This window comes from Crotalus tigris, unplaced genomic scaffold, assembly GCF_016545835.1.
Source record: "Crotalus tigris isolate CLP2741 ecotype Arizona unplaced genomic scaffold, ASM1654583v1 scf7180000017666.379230911805:20528666, whole genome shotgun sequence".
NCBI lineage: Eukaryota > Metazoa > Chordata > Lepidosauria > Squamata > Viperidae > Crotalus > Crotalus tigris.
Window position 1 is genome coordinate 4,829,867 of NW_024096552.1, and position 23,349 is coordinate 4,853,215.

At 43.9% G+C, this 23,349-nt stretch overlaps 1 protein-coding gene across 3 annotated transcripts; it reads left to right on the plus strand.

The window, feature by feature from the left end:
• The first annotated feature begins 796 nt into the window (after positions 1-796).
• Positions 797-18,519, plus strand: RNF5 (ring finger protein 5). Of its 3 annotated transcripts, none has more exons than XM_039336578.1 (6): positions 797-989; positions 2,170-2,188; positions 9,657-9,769; positions 11,627-11,681; positions 11,808-11,922; positions 17,448-18,519. In XM_039336578.1, the coding sequence occupies exons 1-6, from the start codon at positions 841-843 to the stop codon at positions 17,534-17,536; spliced, it is 540 nt and encodes a 179-aa protein (XP_039192512.1). In that variant the 5' UTR covers positions 797-840; the 3' UTR covers positions 17,537-18,519. The 3 variants fall into 3 exon arrangements, with proteins under 3 accessions (XP_039192512.1, XP_039192513.1, XP_039192514.1); XM_039336579.1 differs by having other exon boundaries at positions 11,811-11,922; XM_039336580.1 differs by having other exon boundaries at positions 872-1,005.
• Positions 18,520-23,349: the final 4,830 nt, after the last annotated feature.

Here is a 23,349-nt window from a genome sequence, read left to right on the forward strand (position 1 = left end):
TTAAAGGATGCTAATGCCAAACAGCCTGAGAGGGCCAAAGCAAGGGATGTTTCACAGCGGTTTGGCAACTGTGGTAGCCACTTGCTTTGTGATGGAAACCTGGATGAAGAGGCACTGAACCCAGAGGCCTATGTCGAGAAATCTAGATTGACCGCAAGCGGACAGTTGCCATAGTAACAGAATAGTTGCATTAGATCTTGTTGCACATTTCGCTTTCCGTCCCGCGCTTACAAAGAGCGAGCCTGGTATAGCTCAGCACTTCATCAGGCTCCACCCATTTGTTTCCCTTTTAAAGCCAAGGTTTCTTGAATTGTTACTGGCTAATTTATGTGTCAATCAGGACTGGTCCGGCCTTAAGTCCAAGGCTAGGTCCCGTCGCCGCGCGCTAGGAGCTTTTTAGTGGGTGGATTTCGAAGGAAAGCAAAGCCTTTTTTTCTCCCGTTCAGCACAACCTTGCGGTCATTTTGTTCTTTGAGAGGCTGGCGTATCTGTCAATCATGGTACGCCTCTTGATTTTTTTTTTTTTGCCCCACAGTCATATGACATGTTATTTTGCTCAGGGAACGAAGGTGGGGAGAAAGTACAGTATTTCAACCAATAACATAGCAGCGTATTCGACGCCCAAATAACACAGCCAATCAAAAAAGTTTTAAGGGCCTGAACAGACTTGAAGGCGGGGCTAACTGGAACGTACATAATCAGCTTTGCCAGGTGACACAAATGATTAACTTTTCCACCAATGAAATGTCTACAAAGTGTGAAAGACGGCGAGAGAGACCAATGATTAAACAGCGGGCGTTTACATTTCCCCCCACCAGTTAGTTTAAGTCAGGGCGGAAGATGGCGGCGGCGGCGGCGGCTGGGACAGGTCCAGGGGTCCCAGATGGGGAACCGGAGGGGTCAAACCGCGATCATAGTGCTTTTGAATGCAACATCTGCCTGGAGCCTGCTAGAGAAGCTGTCATCGGCCTGTGCGGCCACCTGTACTGGTGAGCGAGGGAAAAGGTACAGAGAGGTGTGGCATAGGGAAGGGGAGAACCTGCAAGAAAAAGTAGAAAGTTGGACAGGCCGAAATCCAACAGGTGAACCTGCGCTTCTTTTTTGCTTTATTTCCATACTTGTGGAAGAACAGGGGTCTTCAAACTTGGCCCTTTTATGACTTGTGGACTTCAACTCCCAAAATTCCTCCTGGCTGAGGAATTCTGGGAGTTGAAGTCCACAAGCCATAAAAGGGCCAAGTTTGAAGACCCCTGTGAAAGAAGCTCCACCAGCTGCCTTTGGTTGCTTGGTTGGCTACGTTTGTGGGGTAGCAGAAATCTAAGGGGCAGATGTAGTAGAAGACAGGCAGTGTGGCTTAGTGGTTAGAGAGCAGTTTTGGGGTGCTGCTTAACTGCATCATCTCTGGCCACTGGAGCTCTTTGGTTTTTCCATCAGTTTGGAAGGAGGCTCTGGAGGACCCAAAAGCCACCGCTAACTCAATATTGTCAAGTTGGCTTCACACAAGATAATTTGTGTAGCTTATGGCTTTACAAGCGGGGTAAACTCCCACCCCTGTCACCCCAAGGCAATATTTTGATTTATATGTTGGGTAATTATTGCAGAAACCCAGCAATTATGTTTTGTTCATTTAGATTTGTTACTGACTTTACAGGTAGTTATCAACTTACAATCATTTGTTTAGTGACTGTTTGACTTTACAGTGGCACTAAAAAAAGTGACTTCTGACTGTTTGTTCACACTTATGACCATTGCAGCATCCCCATGTCAGGTGCTCAAAATTTGGACACTTGGCAACTGGCTTATATTTATGATGGTTGTAGTGTCCCGGGGTCATATAAGCAAAGTCAGTGGGGAAGTCAGATTCACCAAACAACGGTGTTGCAAACTTAACAACTGTGGCAAGAAAAGTCTTAAAATGGGGCAAAACTCACTTAACTGTCTCATTCAGCGACAGAATGTTTGCACCGAGCTGTGGTTGTAAGTTAGGACTACCTGCATTTACATAATTTATTACTAAGTTTGTATAGCCACCCATCTCGCAAGTATCACTTGTTGATTTCTGTGTGTCCATCAAAATTCTGATTCAGTATGTAATTTCTCTTCATGTTGGTTTGATCCAGATTTCTTTTAAAAGGTCTTGTGCTTTTTTTTTTTTTTGTCTCTTTCCAGCTGGCCTTGTCTTCACCAGGTGAGTTGCTCTGTTTATTTAGACAGTGACTATAAGCTTGCCTAGAGTTGAAATGCTTTATTAATTTTCCCTGTTATGTCTCTTCCAGATATACTAACCTCTACAGCTTTCCAGAATTCTTAGGCAGCATAGCTGCTGGTTGGGGCTAGCACAGTTACTAGCTGGGGATTATAGAGTCTGAAGTTATTTTGATAACACGTCAGCCAAGGCTGGCTTAATGTAGGACAAATCTTGACAACATTAATCTGCGGAGGGCATACAGATAGTCTTCAATTTACAACCAGTCACTTACTGAACATTAAAAGTTACAATGGATCTGAAAAAGATACTTATGACTCAGATTTGAAGTACCTACAGCTGGGCCCCCTTTGGTGCCACAGTTGCATTTTGGGTGCTAGGCAACCAGCCCACATTTATGGTTGTTTGCCATGTCCCACAGTTGTATGACTTCAATTTACCACGCTTTTTGCTGGAAACCTGGCATTTACTTCCAGTTTTTGGCAAAAAAATGCCCACTGCAGCCAATGGCTTTGTGTCCAGTGCATTTGCTGAATGATTGCTGTAAAAAAGGTTGCAAAATTTATCTGTGACACGCTCAACAACCAGCACAACTTGCAGCTGTATATTCTGGGTTCCATTATGGTCACCAGTCCAGGAAAACTACAGAGAGCCCTCGCCCAAAATTCCTTTTGCTCAGCAAGACAGCGAAGTGAGTTGTGCCCCATTTTATGACCTTTTGTGCCACAGTTAAGTGAATCACCGCAGTTAAGTAACATGGTTAAGTGAATCAGGCTTTCCCATTGATCTTGCTGGTCAGAAGGTCGCAAAAGTTGATCCCATGACCCTGGGACACCGTAACCGTCATAAATATGAGTCAGTTGCCAAGCCTCTGAATTTTGAGGATGTGGCCAAGGAGATGCTGCAGCGGTCGTGTGAAAAATGATCGCAAGTCCCTTTTTTCACTGCCACTGTAACTTTGAATTGTCACAAAATGAACTGTTGTAAGTAGAGGAGATACCTATATTAACCGATGGAAAGGCTAATCGGGAGCACTTACAGATGATCATGTTTCTTATAAGAATCTGGAGGACTTTATCTGTAATTGGTCAGCACGATGGTTTCTTGGGTGGTGAGCAGAATATACCTATATAACCAGCACTGAAGGAGGAGATGACTAAAGCAGTTGATGAAGATTATCTCTGCTTGCTTTTAGTCCTTGCATAGGCATTTGACAGACCGCTGTGGACCTTTGGACTCTCTTAGTAAAGCATTTTTAATCAGAGTAATTGCCCTTGAAATGAATCTCTCCTTAGCTCAAGTAGGGATTGGCTGAATTTCTTAAATAACTTCAGAAATTATATTAACTTGAGGATAATGACAAGCAATTAAAATAGAGCCCTGGTAGTGCAGTGTTAGTATTGCAGGCTAACTCTGCAGACTAACTCTTACCTGCTCAAGGTTGACTCAGCTTCCTTCCAAGGTCAGTAAAATGAGGATCCAGATTGTTGGGGGCACTGTGAAGTGGTGTATAAGTCTTAAGGGCTATTGCAATTAAATTGGGCAAGTAAAATTCCCCCTTGAAATAAATGTTTAATAATAATAAAGTTGGAAGGGACCTTGGAGGTCATCTAGTCCAATCCCCTGCTCAGGCAGGGAACCCTATACCATTACAGACAAATGGCCATCCAGTCTCTTCTTAAAAACTTCCAGTGTTGGAGCATTCACCGCTTCTAGAGGCAGGTTGTTCCACTGGTTAATTGTTTTAACTGTCAGGAAGTTTCTCCTTAGTTCTAGGTTGCTTTTCTCCTTGGTTAGTTTCCACCCGTTGCTTCTTGTCCTGCCTTCAGGCACTTTGGAGACTAGCTTGACTCCCTTTTCTTTGTGGCAGCCCCTGAGATATTGGAACACTGCTATCCTGTCCCCCCTTGACCTTCTTTTCGTTAAACTAGACATACCCAATTCCAGCAACCGTTCCTTATATGTTTTAGCCTCAGTCTCCTCATCATCTTTGTTGCTCTTCTCTGTACTCTTTCTAGAGTCTCAACATCTTTTTTACATCGTGGTGACCAAAACTGGATGCAGTATTCCAAGTGTGGCCTTACCAAGGCATTGTAAAGTGGTATTAGTACTTCACGTGATCTTGATTCTATCCCTCTATTAATACAGCCTAGCACTGTGTTGGCTTTTTTGGCAGCTGTAGCACACTTCTGGCTCATATTTAAATGATCGCCCACTAGGACTCTGAGATCCCTCTCACAGTTACTACTATTGAGCAAGGTACCACGTATACCAGGCGTAGGCAATCTTGGCTCTTTTATGACTCGTGGACTTCAACTCCAAGAATTCGCAATTCTGGGAGTTGAAGTCCACGAGTCATAAAAGAGCCAAGGTTGCCTATCCCCGACCTATACTATATCTGTACATTTGGTTTTTCTTGCCTAAATGTAGAACCTTACTTTTTTCACCATTCAATTTCATTTTGTTAGATAGCGCCCAGTGTTCAAGTGTGTCTAGTTCCTCCTGTATCTTAAGCCTATCTTCTGGAGTGTTGGCTATTCCTGCCAGCTTGCTGTCGTCTGCAAATTTGATGCATTCCTCATTTATCCCCTTGTCCAAATAGTTGATGAAGATGTTCAAGAGCACTGGACCCAGAACAGAGCCCTGGGGCACCCCACTACACGCTTCCCTCTATGTAGATGCAGTTCCATTGAGGACCACAAGCTGAGTAAGGCCGGTCAGCCAGCTACAAATCCATCTGGTGGTGATGCTGTCTAACCCACATTTTTCTATCTTATCTAGTAGTAGGTTGTGATCTACTTTATCAAATGTCTTATGGAAGTCCAAGTAAATTATATCCACAGCATTCCTCTGATCCACTAATTTTGTCACTTGGTCAAAGAATGCAGTAAGATTTGTCTGGCATGATCTGTTTTTAACAAACCCGTGTTGGCTTTTAGTAATGACTTTGTTTGTCTCTAGGTGTTTACTGATTTGTTGATTATCTTTTCCAGAATCTTCCCAGGTATTGAGGTCAGGCTGGATCTATTTTGTTTCCCTTTTTTGAAGATGGGAACTACATCAGCTCTTTTCCAATCCATTGGTAGTTCCCCAGTGCCCCAGGATCTTTGAAAAATATAGTTCAGTGGTTCTGAGATCACATCTGCCAGTTCCTTGAGAATCTTGGGGCATAATCTATCTGGTCCTGGCGATTTGAACCTGTCTAGGCTGGACAAGTGCTCACTTACCATTTTCTTGCCTTTCTTAACTTGTGTTTCTAATCTGTTTTTTATGGTACTGTTTTTGATAGGTTGGACTGTTTTTTCCCTTTGTGTAAAGACCAATGCTAAAAACGAGTTAAATAGTTCTGCTTTCTCCCTGTTGCTTGTCACCTTCTTGCCACTTTCCTCCACTAATTGACCAATCATTTCCTTAACTTTTTTCTTGTTTTTTACATGTTGAAAGAAGCTTTTTTTGTTATTTTTGACTTTGGTCGCAAGCCTTAGTTCATTTTGAGCTTAGCTTTCCTCACTTCATCTTTGCAGGCTCGTGCTATTTGCTGATATTCTGCCTTAGTTATGTGCCCCTCTTTCCACTTTTTATACTTGTCCTTTTTATTGTTCAATTTATCAGAGTTCTTTATGAAGCCATGCTGGTTTCTTTTGAGAGCTGTTATTTTTCTTTGTTAGTATTATGCTAGACTGGGCTTTTATTATCTCACTTTCCCAAGCTTCTTGAGTTGTTTTCCCCTTGAGGATTCTCATCCATGGAATCCTACCCAAGCTATCTCTAAGTTTATTGAAATTAGCTCTCTTAAAGTCAGAGACTCTAGTTTGACTGTGTCCTATTGCTTGTGCTTCCATAATGTTGAATTCTAATATTGCATGATCACTTCCCCCCAAGGTTCCTATGGCTTCAACACCTTCTATCATTTCATCTCTGTTAGTGAGGATTAGATCCAATATGGCTAATCCCCTAGTTCCTTTCTCTACTTTTTGGGAGACAAAGTTGTCTGCTAGGTTTGTCAGGAATCTGTTTGATCTTCCACTTGGTGCAGAGTTTGTCTCTCGGTTGATGTCAGGGTAATTAAAATCCCCCGTTACTATTGTGATGTGCTTCCTACATACCTTAGCTAACTAGCAAAAAGTTTTATCTATTTCCTCTATTTGGTTGGGTGGCCTATAGTATACACCTATGGCAATGTCATTTCCCCTCCCCCTTTTTATATTGACCCAAATGCATTCAAGACAGTTTTCATCATTGTTTTGCTCTATTTCTGTAGAGATGTAGTTATTTCTTATATAGAGAGCAATTCCACCTCCTCTTTTGTTTGGTCTGTTTCTTTTAAATAATTTAAATCCCTCTAGCTGTGTGTTCCATTTATGGTTTCATCCCACCATGTTTCCGTATTGGCAACAATATCATATCTGCCCTCATTTACCTGAATTTCTAGTTCACCCTGTTTACTGTTCATACTCTGTGCATTGGTGTATAGACATTTGAGTCCTTTATGACTGACCCTGTGTTTTCTTTCTACATAACCTGTGTGGTGCCTGAGTTTCCCCTATTGTCTTACCACCTATTTGGTTAGTGCACTTTGTTTGGCACTCGCTATTGGAGGCTTGATTTTGCTTGACAGCAGGGTTGGTATTCTTGTCCACATACACATCTATGTTACATGCACTGATAGCCTTATAATTTTAGATTACTAGGGATAGGGATATTCTGGATCAATTAACTCACTGTCCCCGTTGTTTAGTTTAAATACCATATTTTCCGGCGTATAAGACGACTTGGAGTATAAGACGACCCCCAACTTCGTAAAAGATTTGCCTGGTTAGAAAGTTGTCTTATATGCCGGAAAATACAGTATTTTCCAGCGTATAAGATAACTCGGCGTATAAGATGACCCCTGACTTCGGAGAAGATTTGCATGGTTTAGAAAGTCATCTTATACGCTGGAAAATACGGTATTCCTCCAGAAAATCTGTGAATTTATCGCCAAGTAACTTAGACTCTTTCTTGGATGGATGCAAACCATCTCTTTTGTACATTTTTTCATTGGACCAGCTACAGACATCGTGACTAATATAACCAAAGCCTTCCCCTTTACACCACTCCTTTAGCCACATACTGAATTCTGCTATATGCTGGCTTTTTCCATTTTGCTGCTTATACACTAGTAAAACCTCTGAAAAAGTAAGCCTACAGCCTATCCTGCTAAGTTCCTGCCCCAAGGTCTGGAAATTATTCTGCACAAAGACAACATCTTTTTGGGACAGATGGTTAGTGCCAAGATGTACAATAGCATCCACATCACAGTCCTTGCTGGCCTTCTTGACTATTTTAAAAGTATGCTTCTCATCCCTACTGGCAGTAGCACCTGGAAGACACCTGACCTCTTTTCGAAACCTCTGTATCCTTTCCTAAATGTCCATCCCTTATAATTGAATCGCCAACCAGAAGCTGGCTTCTCTTTTTGGGTGTCTTTCTCTTCTTGTGTGACTGATGTGTAATACCTGATTCACACTTCTCCCTGTCGAAAACAAGTTCTTCATCTCGGACCACGATCCCCTGCTTATTATTGACATTACCATGACATTAAATAATTATTTACAACTGTTGCAGCATCCCCAGGATCACACGATCAAAATGAAGGCGCTGGACGAACTGGCATGTATTTACAAAAGTTGCAGCATCTCAGGGTCATGTGACCACCGTTTGTAAATTTCCCAGCCAGCTTCTGAAAAGCAAAGTGTGTGTGTGTGGGGGGGGGGCAGGATTTCCTTAACGACCGCATTATTCAGTTAAAGAACTGCGGTGATTTGCTTAATTGTGGCAAAATGGTTATAAAATCGACTCACTCACTTAACGGCCACCTTAGCAAGGGAAATTCTGGTCCCAGTTGTAGTTATAAGTTGAGGACTATCTGTGCTACAGTCCAGACTGAGCCAAGACTATAACCTAGGTCAGGGGTAGGCAACCTTGGCTCAGAATTCCTGAGCCAACTGGAATTCTGGGAGTTGAAGTCCACGAATCATAAAAGAGCCAAGGTTGCCTACCCCTGACCTAGATCTCCCTGCTCCTAGTCCAGTTTTTTTTAAAAAATAGTTCTCACATTTAATAGTTTGCTTCATTTATCTCATACGTGACTTCAGAATAGGTCCAAGGAGTGAGCTGAGAAGGGAGTTATTTTGTGTGTGCTCCTAGTTGTGTATAAGTAATTCTTTTGGTCCCTATGGCATTTTAGAGCCTGTAGTGTATATAGTTTTAAGGTACTGTAGGTTCCAGGGCAGGTATAGCCAGTCACCAAACCCCTGGTAATCAAAAACAAAGTACCTTTCCCAGATACTCTCTCCAATCTACGGAGATATTTGTGAAGCCCCCCCCCCCAAGTTGCTGCAAATAAATATGAAACTCTAGCCCAGGGGTCAGTAACCTTAAACACTGAAAGAGCCACTTGGACCTGTTTCCCAGAGAAAAGAAAACACCAGGAGCTGCAAAACCCGCAGGCGCACGAGGGGGAGGAGCTTGATTAACGAGTTTAATTAAAAAGAAATAGAAGCTGCTGTGCATGAGCGCTCTCTCTCTCTCCCTCCTTCTCCCTCTCCCTCTCTCCCCCCCCCTCTCTCTCCAATCTTCTGTTCACCTGGCAAGCTGGTTTCACACTGTTCTCCGACAAGCTGACACACATTCTTATTGGGCTGGCTCTCTCCTGCCCTTGGTCTGCCAGTCCTCTTCCCCCACTCAGTGTGTGTGTGTGTGTGTGTGTGTGTGTGAGAGAGAGAGAGAGAGAGAATGTGTGTGTGTGTGTGTGTGTGAGAGAGAGAGAGAGAGAGCTGCTGCTTTCTTTCTGCTGCTTCCTGCTGAGACACAGCAAAGGCAGGAGCCCTGCCCAATAAGCTTGTCAGCTTGTCCGAGAACAGCATGAGGCCACTCTCTCTTTTACACACACACACACACAGAGAGAGAGAGAGAGAGAGAGAGAGAGAGAGAGAGAGAGAGAGAACGCAAGGGCCTCTCTCTGTCTCTCTCTCTGCAAATGGAGGAGGCTGGGAGCCGCAGGAGAAGGCTCAAAGAGCCATATGCAGCTTCGGAGCTGCGGGTTGCCGACCCATGCTCGAGCCTAATGCTTTAGATCTCAACTTGCCGGCTTCTTATTTAATCAACAGCCATTTTTAAAATGGAAAGTATTATTATGTCTATTTAAACTCTTATGCACATTCCTCCCCCCCCCAGCATCATCTAACTCTTAAGAAGAAAATGGTTGCATCTCTAACTATTGTCAAAGCAAAAACATCCGATGTTCGCAGCGTTGGCAATGTACACGCGTGCCTACACATCTCCCCCAACCCCCCTGTCCTGGGCTGGGCCGGACCACCCAGGTGGAAAGGTTGAGACAGCTGGACTAGAAGACCTCTGAGGTACCTTCCAGCTCTGTGTAACTTACAAGTGTCGTTCTTCCCTTCAGTGGCTAGAAACACGGCCGGAGCGTCAGGAATGTCCGGTGTGCAAGGCGGGCATCAGCCGGGACAAAGTCATCCCTCTGTATGGGCGTGGAAGCTCTGCTCAGCAGGATCCCAGGTAAAGCGTTCCCCCCCCCCTTTTTTTTGATGGAGTTTGAGCAAGTGAAGGTAAAGGAGCCCCTGCAGATTTTACTCCGCTCGTTGACGAGCATCCAAATTTTGATCATGTGACCAGAGGGATGCTGCAGTGGTCGTGAAGTGTGAAATACAGTCATTTTTCGGTGCCGTTGTAAACGAATGGTGTTAAGTCGCGGTCTGCCTGTAATTGTTTTAATTCTTTTTTATGGATTTTGTAACCCATCTGGGGTGTGGGCGGCCTTGTTAAATTGAGTGAATTAAAATTATATTGCCAAAGAAGAAGTGACCACTGGTTTGTTTCTCAGTGCAAGTCAAGGTGTGGGTGACCCCTTTAAAACCCTACGTGGTTTGGACGGTTTACGTGAGATGAAATTGGATAGTAGAATGCTGAGTGAGAGTCCCATGTCTTAATGAAAAGGGGGCCTTGAAGGCGAGTATTCTCTTCAAGAACTTCCCTCACGGGGAATGTCCCCCTGCCAGTATAACATCTGTCCTCTCATTTTTAGTGTTTAGGCTTTTCCAACGTGCATCTGAAGTAAGAGTAAGCCAAATACCCGAGTAGGAGATGAAAATTCTTGTTGATCAATGATAATACTATGGTTCTATAATAATGATCATTGATTGACATTTGGTGAAGTTAATACTTTTATCAGCCAGCAGTGTGCTGCAGCTGCCAAAAAAGCCAACACAGTGCTAGGCTACATTAACAGAGGGATAGAATCAAGATCATGTGAAATGTTAATACCACTTTACAATGCCTTGGTAAGGCCATACTTGGAATACTGCATCCAGTTTTGGTCACCACGATGTAAAAAAGATGTTGAGACTCTAGAACAGTGGTTCTCAACCTGTGGGTCGGGACCCCATTTGGGGTCGAACGACCATTTCACGGGGGTCGCCAACAACGCAGTCCGCCATTTTTTCCCCCTTTTCCTTAGCTGTGCTACTCCCTTTTATTCTATTGGCTTTTGAAAGCCAATAGAATAGACTCTCTTGAATAGAATCTAATTCTATTGGCTTTCAAAAGCCAATAGGAATTGTCCAGGCTGTCTCTGCCCTGCTGAGTCCGCCAAAAGTCCCATTCTGTAAACAGTGCTGCACCAGTTAAGTAGTCCTCGACTTACAACCGGTTGAGTAGTCCTCAACTTATGACCGGTTGGGGGTCGCGGTATTAAAAAGGTTGAGAACCACTGCTCTAGAAAGAATACAGAGAAGAGCAACAAAGATGATTAGGGGACTGGAGGCTAAAGCATATCAGGAACGGTTGCTGGAATTGGGTATGTCTAGTTTAACGAAGAGAAGGACGAGGGGGGACATGATAGCAGTCTTCCAATATCTCAGGGGCTGCCACAAAGAAGAGGGAGTCAAGCTAATCTCCAAAGCGCCTGAGGGCAAGACAAGAAGCAACAGATGGAAACTAATTAAGGCGAGAAGCAACCTAGAACTAAGGAGAAGTTTCCTGACAGAACAATTAACCAGTGGAACAACTTGCCTCCAGAATTGGTGAATGCTCCAACACTGGAACTTTTTAAGAAGAGACTGGACGGCCAGTTGTCTGAAATGGTATAGGGTTTCCTGCCTGAGCAGCGGGTTGGACTAGATGACCTCCAAGATTCATTCCAACTTTATCATTATTATTATTATTATTATTATTATTATTATTATTATCATCATCATCATCATCATCATCATCATCATCATCATCATCATCATTTTATTCTATTTTGCTGCTTAGGCAGAATGATTGAAATGGCGCAAAAGCATCGATAATAAGTAAAATCAGAAACAGCAGGACTGAGGCCAAGAGCATAATCCTGCTTTTTTCTCCCTCACACAGATTGAAAACTCCCCCCCGACCTCGAGGGCAGCGCCCGGAGCCTGAGTCGCGAGGGGTGAGTGTAGCCTGCTTCTGATTCCCCCTTCCCAAAATCATCCTGGACTAACTCTGCTCTTTTGCAACAACACCGTTACCCCGCCCTCCTCCTTTTTTCATCTTCTTCTCCCCCTCCACACCCCAGCAGGGCATCGGCAGTTTTCCTGAAGCAGCCACAGGCTTCCACATGGCATTTGGCATCGGCGCGTTCCCTTTTGGCTTCTTTGCTACGGGCTACAGTGCACCAGGAGAAAGAGCAGGTAAGATCCTGCTGTAAAGGGGTCGGTGTTGATGAAATGCATCTGCACATAGAATTTTGCGTTCCCTGTGACCGTCTTTCCTCTGCCTTTCTACTGAAGCTAAATGGTGTCTACCTCTGTTCTTCCAAGCTTTTACGTGCTGGGAACTTCCCTTTCTCCAGATTGTGTGCCCTGGCCTACCTGTTGCGTTTATATGGTGCCTGGTTGTGTATGCCTTTGTCAGACCTGTCCCAGGAAAGAATCTCCATTTGTGGCGAACAGTATTCTTTTATCGAAGCCAAGTAATTGCAGCCTAGCAAAGTCAGATCTGAGGCTTTCCCGCGTAACCCCAGTAATTTTACCTTCTCCCAAGCTCTCTCTCCTTTTGGTTATCTTGGTGACGTCCAGTAAGGTTCAGATTTTGGTGACAGTTCCACATTTTGGTGCCTCTTTGGATGGGCATTTCGCATCCCATTCCCAGGCTGTGTCCTGGTATCTTTCAACCGTTGTCTCTGGATAGCACCTCTGGTTCCTGTCATTTCTCTCCCCCCCCCCATATCTTCCCAATAATAATAATAACAACAACAACTTTATTGTCACTTTGAATGTACACCAATTGGCATACATCAAAATGAAATTTTGTTGTGTAAGCTTTCAAAGGGTCACCACCTCCGATATACACTCCTTGTTCGTGGCCAGCTCAAGTTTCAGATCGTCCATTTTAGTCTCCAGGGAGCGAATGATGGCAAGCAGGACAGATGGAAATGGAGCTCCATGTGGATTAGCCCTCAAATTAGCTTGTACTCCATGCACGATAACCTCACCTCCTTTCCTTTTTCTGATCCTGTCTCTTCCACCTTTTCCTTAAAGAGGCCTTGCTTCTTTTCGCCCCTGGAGCACGCTGCTATCGCCACCAACTCCTCCAAAAGCTTCTCTCCCATCCTCTGGGCCTGCCGACAGCCTCATCCAGTTCCTTCGCTCCGTAAGCCCCGGGACCTCTCCTCCTCCCCTGCCTCCTTTGGAAACAGCCCTGATTTGCAATAGAATCCATCGCTGGGCCAACAGTCAGATCTTGCTACTGGCAGAGCAATTTCAAACAGCGCCAACAACTTTTAACGGTCTCACCAACAGTTCTGAAACAGCTAGAAACTCGCCATGCCAGCGAAGATTGTCAGTTGTATGTTACCTTAGTTCCACCACGTTGCTCAAACACATCAACACCTTCCTGATCATGTGGTCCATATCCCTTAATATCCCTCCCAAAACTTTTCACCTTCAAGAGCCAATGCAGCTGCAGCTGATCCAGGCGCCGCCATTTTAGACCTTCTCCTCCCCACATTTTATGGCAGGCTGCCATCAAAGTGAGGTAAAGCATTGCTGAAGCAGTTTGATGGCAGATCTGACAGGCTTTTAGTTAATTAGAGTATCGATGGCTGTGAACCCTAATTAATAACTAAAAGCCACATACAACCAGGCACCATATAAATACAACACACAGCCCAGGGTACATATTCTGGAGAGAGAGAGAGAAGTTCTCTGAGGGTGAACTCCAAGCACGTGCTGAAAGCTGCAACATTATCCTCGGACCCGTATATTTGCTTTCATTTGTGAGTGTTTCCCTCTTGTTATCATGTGGGTAGATTCCCATGATGTTGGTTTGGGTTATAGTTACCAGATCTCTGAGCAGGCAAAAGAGGACAGACAATTGGAAGGGAAGACACACAACCTAACTTTCGTAGCATCCATGACGAAAAACTATAGCAAAAAATGTACAGGTTGTCTTCACGTACCAACCCCTTGTTCAGCGATCGTCTGAATTTACAACGGCGCTGAAAAGAGACTCGCCTCAGAGTTGCAGCCGTTGCAGCATCTCTACAGTCAGGTTGATCATGATTCGGGTTCTCGTCCACCCACATTTACAGTAGGACAGTTGCCGTGTTCCACAGTCACATTACTGCCATGTGCAACTTTCCCCAGCCAACTTCCGACCAGCAAAGTCAGTGGGGAAGCCAGCAGGAAATCGCAAGTTGCAGTCTTGTGACATCACATTTAACAACCTGTGGTAATTTGCTTGCCGCTGCAGCCAGAACTGACATTGTAAGTTGGCGTGGTCACATGACATCACATTCAATGAGGGCTCGGTTATCCCAGGCATTTAGGAGCTGTGGTGGCACAGTGGTTAGAATGCAGTATTGCAGGCGAACTCACTGCCCACAGCCTGGAGTTAGATCCTAACCGGCACAAGGCAGATTCAGCCTTCCACCCTTCCGAGCCCGTCCGAGGTCGGTAAAATGAGGACCCTTATTGCTGGGGGCAATATGCTGAACCTGTAAAACGCTGAGAGAGGACTGTAAAGCACTATGAAGCGGTATATAAGTCTAAGTGCTATTGCTAGTGCTGTTAGTATTTCCTGTCGTATGTCATTTTTTCCAATCCCACATAGCCTGGCAGAGCTGGCATACGTCAGGTCCCGTTGACTAATCCTGTCACTTAGTGGGACCCAGGAAGCAGACCTTCCTTCTCAGTCTTGGCACCAGCTTTTGGGTACCATTTAACCCCCCAAAATAGCTCCCACCCTGGCCCTATTAAAGCAAGCCCTTAAGACTTCGCCCTGGGATAGCGTGGGTGATGGATCCCTGCAGTGTTCTGTTTTTTTAAACAATTGCGCGTGTTTTTTTCCTGGACTTTTGATGTTTCCCAAATTTTATAGTATTTTATTTATTTATAAAATTTATAAGCAGCCCAACAGTAGTGGGCCTTATTCATGATGGCAACGAGGGTGCTTACCGCCAGGAGGTTGAGGTTTTGGTGAACTGGTATAAGGAAGACAGCCTAGTTTTAAATACTGGAAAAACCGAAGAGATCATTGTCGATTTCAGAAAAGGCAGGCACAGCCACACTCCTCTGTGCATTAATACTTCCACCTGTGGAGATGGTTACCAGCATCAAATTTCTGGGTGTGCAGTTAACAAGTAGGCTGGCTTGGTCGCTCAACAGCGAGACACTGGTGAAGCGGGCACAGCAGCGCCTGCATTTTCTGCATTGCATGAGAAAAACAGAGAGACAATCGAGAGCATCCTGTCATACAGCATCACAGTCTAGTTTAGAAGCATCACTGCTTCAGACAGGAAGGTGCTGAGGATGGCCGAAAAGATCATTGGCCGTTCCCTCCCTTCCATCCAAGACATAGCATATAAGCGTTGCTTAAGCAGGGTCCGTAAGATTGTCTGGGACACGACACATCCTCTTCACGACCTGTTTTCCTTGTTACCTTCTGGGAGGAGACTCCGTGGTATCTGAAGCAGAGCATCCAGATTCAGTCACAGTTTTGCTCCACACAGTATTAACTTTGTGAACTCTAAAGCTTCCTCTTTCTGCTATGTACTCAAGATGGACAGTAATTAATATTTATGTTACTTATATGTAAGTGTGTAGGTCTTATATAATATGTTTAAATCTGTTATGTATGTGTACACTTTGAGAGCAAGCAACTAAATTTAATTTTTAATGTGTGCCATTGTGCCCGCAGTAAAAAATGACAATAAAGTTTATCTATCTATCTATCTATCTATCTATCTATCTATCTATCTATCTATCTATCTATCTATCTATCTATCTATCTATCTATCTATCTATCTATCTACCTATCTATCTATATCTATCTATCTTTCTATCTACCTACCTACCGACCTACCTACCAGATATTTTACTGTTGTACTTTGGAATCATAACAGATTGGGGTAATCTATAAATTTCATAAATAAACCAATAAATCTGCTAATTGTATTTATTTATTATCTAATTTATATGGCCACCCATCTCACACAAAAAATGACTGGGTGGTGTACAGTAGCATATAAGAACAATTATTTTTCAGACAAAAATTGCAATCAAAGGCTAAGAGCAGACAGCAGATGTCAACAATGGAGCCACCTCAGAATTTTACTGGTCCCCTGGGCTCCCCAGACCTGATGGCATAAATTGTCCTAACTGGAACCATTTCAACTCAGAAGCTATAATGAGGACACTATGTTAGATCAACCTCACACGATTAGTCATGAAATGCCAAGTTGGATAGCAATAAATTGTGGGAAAGGAATGTCCCACTCTGGAGGTGGTTAGTAAATTAGGAAATAAGATAAGATAACCTTTATTGTCATTTTTTTACTGTGGGCACATTGGCACACATTAAAAATGAAATTTAGTTGCTCCTCCTCCACCCCGTTTATACATTGGTCCCTTTTTCTCTAGTTCTTTGTGAATTTTTAATGTTTACTTTCTTAATATTGAATGTTTTTAATGTTCTCATTCATGGGCAGCGTATACATTTAATAAATAATAAATGTTCCAAGCCCTCCCTGTTAGTCCTCCAAGGAAGAGAGATGGGAGTGTAGAGTGGCTGCCTTTTTAGAACTACTGCTGAAGCTTGAGAGCACGTGCATTTTTCCTAAACATTGATTGGCTGCCGTGCCCAAGACATGCCCACTGCTACCTGCCTGGCAAATGGGAAACAGCCATTGGTGTGAGGGGTCCTTGGTGCTCTCTGAGCTTGGTTTTTTTCTTGCAGAGACGTTTCATTGACCAAATTAGGTAGCACCATCAGTGCAAGGACATCTGCTGCCTACTCTCAGTCTTTGCAGATTTTATTTTATTTTTCTGAAGAATAATTGTTTTTTATATGTTATTGTACACCGCCCAGAGTCGCTTTTTTGTGAGATGGGCAGCCATGTAAATTATATAATAAATAAATAAATAAATAATCAGTAGATATCTTGGTTGTGTTTATGAAATGTATAGGCTACCCCAATCTGTTACAACAATAAAATACCCTGAGGTAAAATATCCTGCCTGTGAATGTTATAAATAAATAAATAAATAAATGCTAGAGAGTCCTTGACTTACAACAGTTCATTTAGTGACCGCTTGAAGTTACAACGGCACTGAAAAAAAGGGACTACACTTGTGACCTCGGCAGCATCCCCATGGTCACATGATTTACATTCAGATGCTTGACAGCCGACTCACATTTATGACGGTTGCAGCAACAAGCAACGTCAGTGGGGAAACCCGATTCACTTAACAACCGTGTGACTGATTTAACCATTGAGGTGATTCGCTTAACAACTGTGGCAAGAAAGGTCGTAAAAGAGGGCAAAATTCACGTTCACAAATTTCTCGCTTAGCAACAGCGAAATTTTGGATTCAGTTGCAGTCGTAGGTTGAGGGCCACCTAGTATAAAATACAGGAAACATCGAAAGGCCAGGGGAAAGAACAACAACAACTCTGAGCTACAAATATTCTCCTTTCTTGGAGCCCTTGATGTAGCAAAATTTCATCAGTGGCCTTTAAAGTACCGGCTCAGGGATCCCAGGCAGGAACAGAGGAGTTGGACTCTCCGATGGAAAAGCTCTTGATTAACAACCGATAACAAAGAGCTATGATGGCGTTAGTGAGCAGTTCGGTGTTTTACCTTGTTTGAACGCGTCCAACTTGCTTTTAGATTTCACCTTGGCTAACTTTTTTTTTTTCTTTTCCTTTTCCGCAGAGACAGAGGCAGCCAGACCATCCAGTTGGCAGGATTCGTTATTTCTTTTCATTGCCATCTTCTTTTTCTTCTGGTTGCTCAGTGTATAACCGGCTGGACCCCGCTGAGCTTAACCTGTACTAAAGTCTAAAGAACAGAACTAAAGGACTTTGATATTGGGTGGGTGGGTGATGGGGGGGGAGAGACGGACAGACCAGTTTTGGGTGGGTGGATTTTTCTTGAATGCGTAGGAGAGACAGAAAGGGGTTAATACTATATGGTGGGGTGTAATCCAGATGGAGTAAAATTCTTTTTTTTTCATTCCTCCCCCCACCCCAGAGAATTAAAATCATAATAGGGCTGCTTCTTCAAGTGGTATGCAAATGGTTGTCAATATACAACCCCAACCTAATTATGGATTGAATGGGGAGTAACTTATGCTAAGAACGATCCATTTCTATTCTTCGAAGAAAGATCTCCAACCTGAGGGCAATCTCGAATTATGGCGGAAGATTGGAGAGAGCTGAAGCGAGCACATGCGGACTACTCATTCTTTCCAGATTACCTAAAAGCAGGAGGATGAATGGGGTTCATTCCCCCCCTTTTTTCTGTTGGGCAAAAGTAGCTAGGCCCGCCTCTGTGTAAAAGTGCACGAATCAGGGAAGAGGGATTTTGGAGAGTAAGCAGGGGTAGGGTAATAGAGATGTGATGGTGGGGAGTCTACCTTGTTCCACGTCCTGCCACAGGAAGCGATTGTGGGAAGGGGAGCGAAGGTTATTTGAAAGTGAGAGACAGGAAAGACGACCTGTTGCAGGAACCCACAGGAAATGGCTGCATATTCTTTTGAGGCCAGGTGATCCCCAAAGAGCTTATCTTGATCCACTCATCCCCGGCTCTTCCAACAGTGCTGGGAAACATTGAGGGTTGCTGAGGGGAAGGTTGACCACCGGACGTTGTTTAGTCTTGAATAACAGTATTTTGTGGTCCAGAAATTGCTTGGATAATGATTTATGCCTTCATTCGGGGGGGGTGACAGAGAAGGGACATGATGTCAATTAACTAATGCTTCAATTAAATTCACCCATGATTCCTATCCAGTTGAAGGAATAGTCATTGAGAGAAAAATATGCCTGTTTAGAAGGGAAAAGCACAGACTGCTGCAATGTGCAGGTGGTCCTCGGCTTACAACGATCACTTAGTGACCGTTCTAAGTTATGAGGACCTGAAAACAGGGACTTAGGATCCAAATTTGACTCCTCTGAAGTTATGTGATTGAATTTCAGGCACTTGGCAACACCGCCCCATTTATGGCTATTTGCAGCATACGAGGGTTTTGCCAAAAAAACCCTGCACTTTCGATTTTTGTCAAAACCACAACCGTAGCAAACCGTTTGCTTTAACAACCTTGTTCCCTTAACGACCCTGGTTTCTTAATTGTTTCACTGAAGTTGGGCTAAGACTTTATGCTGCACCTTAGTTTTGGAACTTTGTGTGTGGTGTGTACTAGCTGTGTATACTAGCTCTACCAGTATATGGAGTTGGGAAAACATAGCTTAGAGCAGAGGTCGGCAACCTGTGGCTCCGGAGACGCATGCGGCTCTTTGAACCTTCCCCTGTGGCTCCCAGCCTCCTCTGCCATTTGCAGACAGAGACAGAGAGAGACAATTGCGCTTCCTTGCTTCTCTGTCTCTGTGTTTATGTTTGTGTTTGTTTGTGTGTGTAAAGAGAGTGGACTCACTGTCTTCTCTGACAAGCTGAAAATCTTTTTGGGCGTGACTCCTCCCTTTGTTGCGTCTCAGCAGGAAGCAGGAAGGGCAGGAGAGAGTTAGCTAACCCAGCTATGCTGACTCAGGAATTCTGGGAGTTGAAGTCCATGAGTCATAAAAGAGCCGAGGTTGCCTACCTCTGAGCTTGTTGGAGAACAGCTTGAAGCCAGCTTGCCAGGTGAGCAGAAGATCGGAGAGAGGGAGAGGGGGAAGAGGACTGGCAGACCAAGGGCAGAAAGAAAGAGAGGGAGGGAGGGAGAGAGAGACACAGAGAGAGACCCTTTTGATATCTAAAATGAAGATGACACTGCATATATCCTTTTTTACCTTTATGAGATATATATGTGTGTGTGTGTGTGTGTGTGTGTGTGTGTGTGTGTGTGTGTGTGTTTGTATGTGTGTAAGGTAAAAAAGGATATATGCAATGTTATCTTCCTTTTAGATATCAAAAGGGTTTTGCGGCTCCCAGTGTTTTGTTTTTGGTGGGAAACTGGTCCAAGTGGCTCTTTGAGTGTGTTGGGTTGCCTACCCCTGGCTTAGAGTTATACTGTCTTGTAGGAATCCAGTCAGTTGCGGCTTTTTAAGACTGCATTGCCATCGTAAGCTAGCAGAAGGTGCACAATTTTTGTTGGCAGAAAAGTCCATCGAGCTTTGAAAAATGTTGAGAGTGGTATGGCAGAGGTCCCCAACCTTTGTGGCTTGGCAGCGGAGAGGGGAGCCAGGCCATGAGTGCCGGGCTGGTGCACATGCGTCCAGCTGAACATGCTCTCCACTTGCGTTGCCCAGTTCCGAATAGGCCGTGGGCCACAGCCTGGGGGTTGGGGACCCCTGATATAGAGAAATCGGCATTCCTTGGGCCTGGTTTTTGGGAGCACTGAATTCATTGAGTGGCAAATTGATCACCATAGGCCTCAACAAGCTTTAAAACGGGTCCTCAACCCCCAGTCCGTGGACCAGTACTGGGTCATGGCATGCCAGCAACTGGTCCGCACAAACAAGCAAAGCCCCATCTGCAGGATGCAGGCAGCACAGAAAATCACGTACCCTCCAGTTCACAAAAAACCTCTCCATGGAACCGCATGCCCAAAAGTTGGGGACCTCTACTTTAAAACACTGCTTCAAATGTAACCCAAAATATGGCACATTCGGGACTCCAACTGAGCAACCTGTGGCCCATGAACCAGTTTTTACATCCTGAATTTAGCATCTGTGTATTCTAAGTATGTTTCCTTCTATGCCCATGATGCTAAATTTATTTGGAAACCTTTGGGGAGAATTTTACATTCTCCAAAGGAGCACTAGAAATAATGGGAAATCGTCAGTGGGAAAAATACATTTTATTGTTTTGGCAAAACTGTACAAGAATAAGAAAGGGATGGAAAAAATCCCCAAGAGATTTTATTGCCCCCATAAGAATGGATTCTGCATCTTCCCCCCCCCCCTCCCCCAAGAAACCTGTTGCCTCTGCCTCATGGCTCTGACGTTTTTTGCTTGCTCAGGCTCACCTAGACCAGTAGTGGCGAACCTATGGCATGGGTGCCAGAGGTGGCACTCAGAGCCCTCTCTGTGGGCACGCGTGCTGTCGCCCCAGTCGTAGGCCTTCAGCTGGGTTTTATAAAACCTTTTTGCTTTAGGCCTCCGCCGCCGTGTGCAAAAAAACACCCAAAAAGTTCAATCAGTCAATTTCAACTTCTTGTGGGAAAAAAAAAGATTGAACTTTTTAATGCTACCAGTCTGCTGTTACCACCGCAGCCACGCCCACCTAATGGGCCACATCCACCCAGCACCCGACAATGCATAAGTGGGTTTTGGGTTGCAGTTTGGGCACTCGGTCTGTAAAAGGTTTGCCATCACTGCTATAGGGACATCCATGAAATGCTCTTGTCTGATGGCATTGAACCTTAAATACGGATAGTCCTTAACTTATGAGCATTCATTTAATGATTTAAAACTACTAAAAAAAAGGGATCAGTTGCTCCTCACCTTTATAACTCTGTGTTCCCCAGTCATGTGATCAAAATTTTGCATATTTACAAAAGCGGCTGCATCTCCAGTCACATGTTCACCACATATGACCACCTCAGGGGGTTTCAACAAGCGAAGTCCATGGGGAGGAAACCAGATTCGCTTAACAACTGCCTGATTCACTTAACCACTGCAGTGATTCGCTTAATGACCATGGCAAAAAAAGGTCATAAAATTGGGCGCAACTCACGTAAGAGGCGCATTGCTTAGCAAAGGATGTTCCAATCCCAATTGTGATTATAAATTGAGGGCTATCTATAATGCCAGATTATAACTTTCTCATTGCAATCCAGGCTGGGATTTGTATGAATGGAAGCCCAGCATCTCTTATCTAGGGCTAAGTACTGAGGGACTGAACCAAGAGCAAAAGCATTGTAGTTAATCCCCCATATGTGCTGCGGAAGCAAAACGGGTTCTAGTTAATCCCATATGTGCTGCACAAATCCTGACAAGCAGTTGTATAAGAAACTGTGTTGGTGGTGGTGGGGGGAAATGAAGAGCTTAGCAAATAAATTGAATCTCACTTTCACTGCTATATCCATTTTGTTCCACGATCTAATTTCCAATATGAAGTCCTTTCTTGTACGAGATAGGACCCTTTTCACCAATTTTTTTTTTATGAAGAGACACTTCCGAATCGATCCATTAACAGAACCAGCAACATGAAACTGCTTTCAACAGGGAGAAAGAGGTGACAACTGAAGAGTCTCCATTTGAGAACCACACCATTTGCTGCCTTTAGCTTGCCACACGGGTAGGAGTCAAATATGTTAAGAGACAACATGGTTCCTTTTAGGCTTAGAACAGGGATAGGCTATGCTGACTCAGGAATTCTGGGAGTTGAAGTCCACAAGTCATAAACACACACACAAACACATACACACCTATAATAAAGGTAAAAAAGGATATATGCAGTGTTATCTTCATTTTAGATATCAAAAGGGTTTTGCGGCTCCCAGGGTTTTGTTTTTGGTGGGAAACGGGTCCAAGTGGCTCTTTAAGTGTTTTGGGTTGCCTGCCCCTGGCTTAGAGCCTGCCACGAAGCCTGGACACATATTCTTTTCCACACTAAACCGTGGATCAGTTGCATAGGGTTGCCTATCATATTGAGTATTCTGTCAGATAAGAGCCCAGAATAGACCTCAACTTACCACCAGATATTTAGTGACCGTTCAAAATTACAATGGACCCTCCAAATGCTACTTACCACACGGTTTCAAAGTTTTGACATTCTTGGGTCACATGACTAAATTTTGGGTGCTCATCAATTGGCCTTTTAGTCACTTGACCATGATTCATGATAGTATAAATCACCATACTGCAAATTGGTGCTTGCTTCTGGCAAAAACCAGCCTATAAGAAACATTTCGGTTAACGACTACAGTATTCACTTAACGCCACAAAAAAGGTTATAAAATCTGGTTTGGTGAAGGATGATCTGATTTTATGACCCATAACTCACCACCAGGCTTAATTATGGTCATAACTTAAGAACTACCTGTATTATAGTACATGCAGCTATTATAAAACAAGCAAGGATCAGACTTCAGTTCTAATCCATGCTCCATGTAGTTTTGCCTATCAGAAGTCATCAGCCTCTAAAACTAATTGTAGGTATCCATTTTATTTTCCCAATCACGTGACCTCCACAAGTGTTGGGGCCAGTTGACACAACACTGGCTTGGTGCCTAGGAAATCTGGGAATTGTGGCCCCACACACCTGGAACATACACATCTTGCTGCTGGGAAGGTTCCACAGAAGCTTAGCAGCGAAATAATCAGAATGCGGCTAAAATTCGTTAGTTTTGTTTTGTGTGTTCACATCTTGTGTAAACACTGTACTATGCAAATCTGGAATTTTAGTACTGTGACAGTTGCTATCCTGAATTTATTTTCGGTGGTGACTAATTTTACAAATCAGCAATTTTATACACATACACTTATAAAATTACAGTATATACAAATCAGCAACACAGTCACTCTTAAAATCTCTCTCTCCCTATACATACTGGTGTACACACACACACACACACACACACACACACACACACACACACACACACGGGAGGGGGAGAGATTTTACAAGTGACTGTTGCTAATTTACCACAGAGAAGGTAAACTCAGGATAGCAA

Bases quoted from the DNA above. Each gene is read 5' to 3' on its own strand.
- RNF5 (XM_039336578.1), top strand. From the start codon at position 841: ATGGCGGCGGCGGCGGCGGCTGGGACAGGTCCAGGGGTCCCAGATGGG. The intron at 11,682-11,807 runs GTGAGTGTAGCC...TCCACACCCCAG, and splicing joins CGGAGCCTGAGTCGCGAGGG to CAGGGCATCGGCAGTTTTCC. The intron at 11,923-17,447 runs GTAAGATCCTGC...CCTTTTCCGCAG, and splicing joins TGCACCAGGAGAAAGAGCAG to AGACAGAGGCAGCCAGACCA.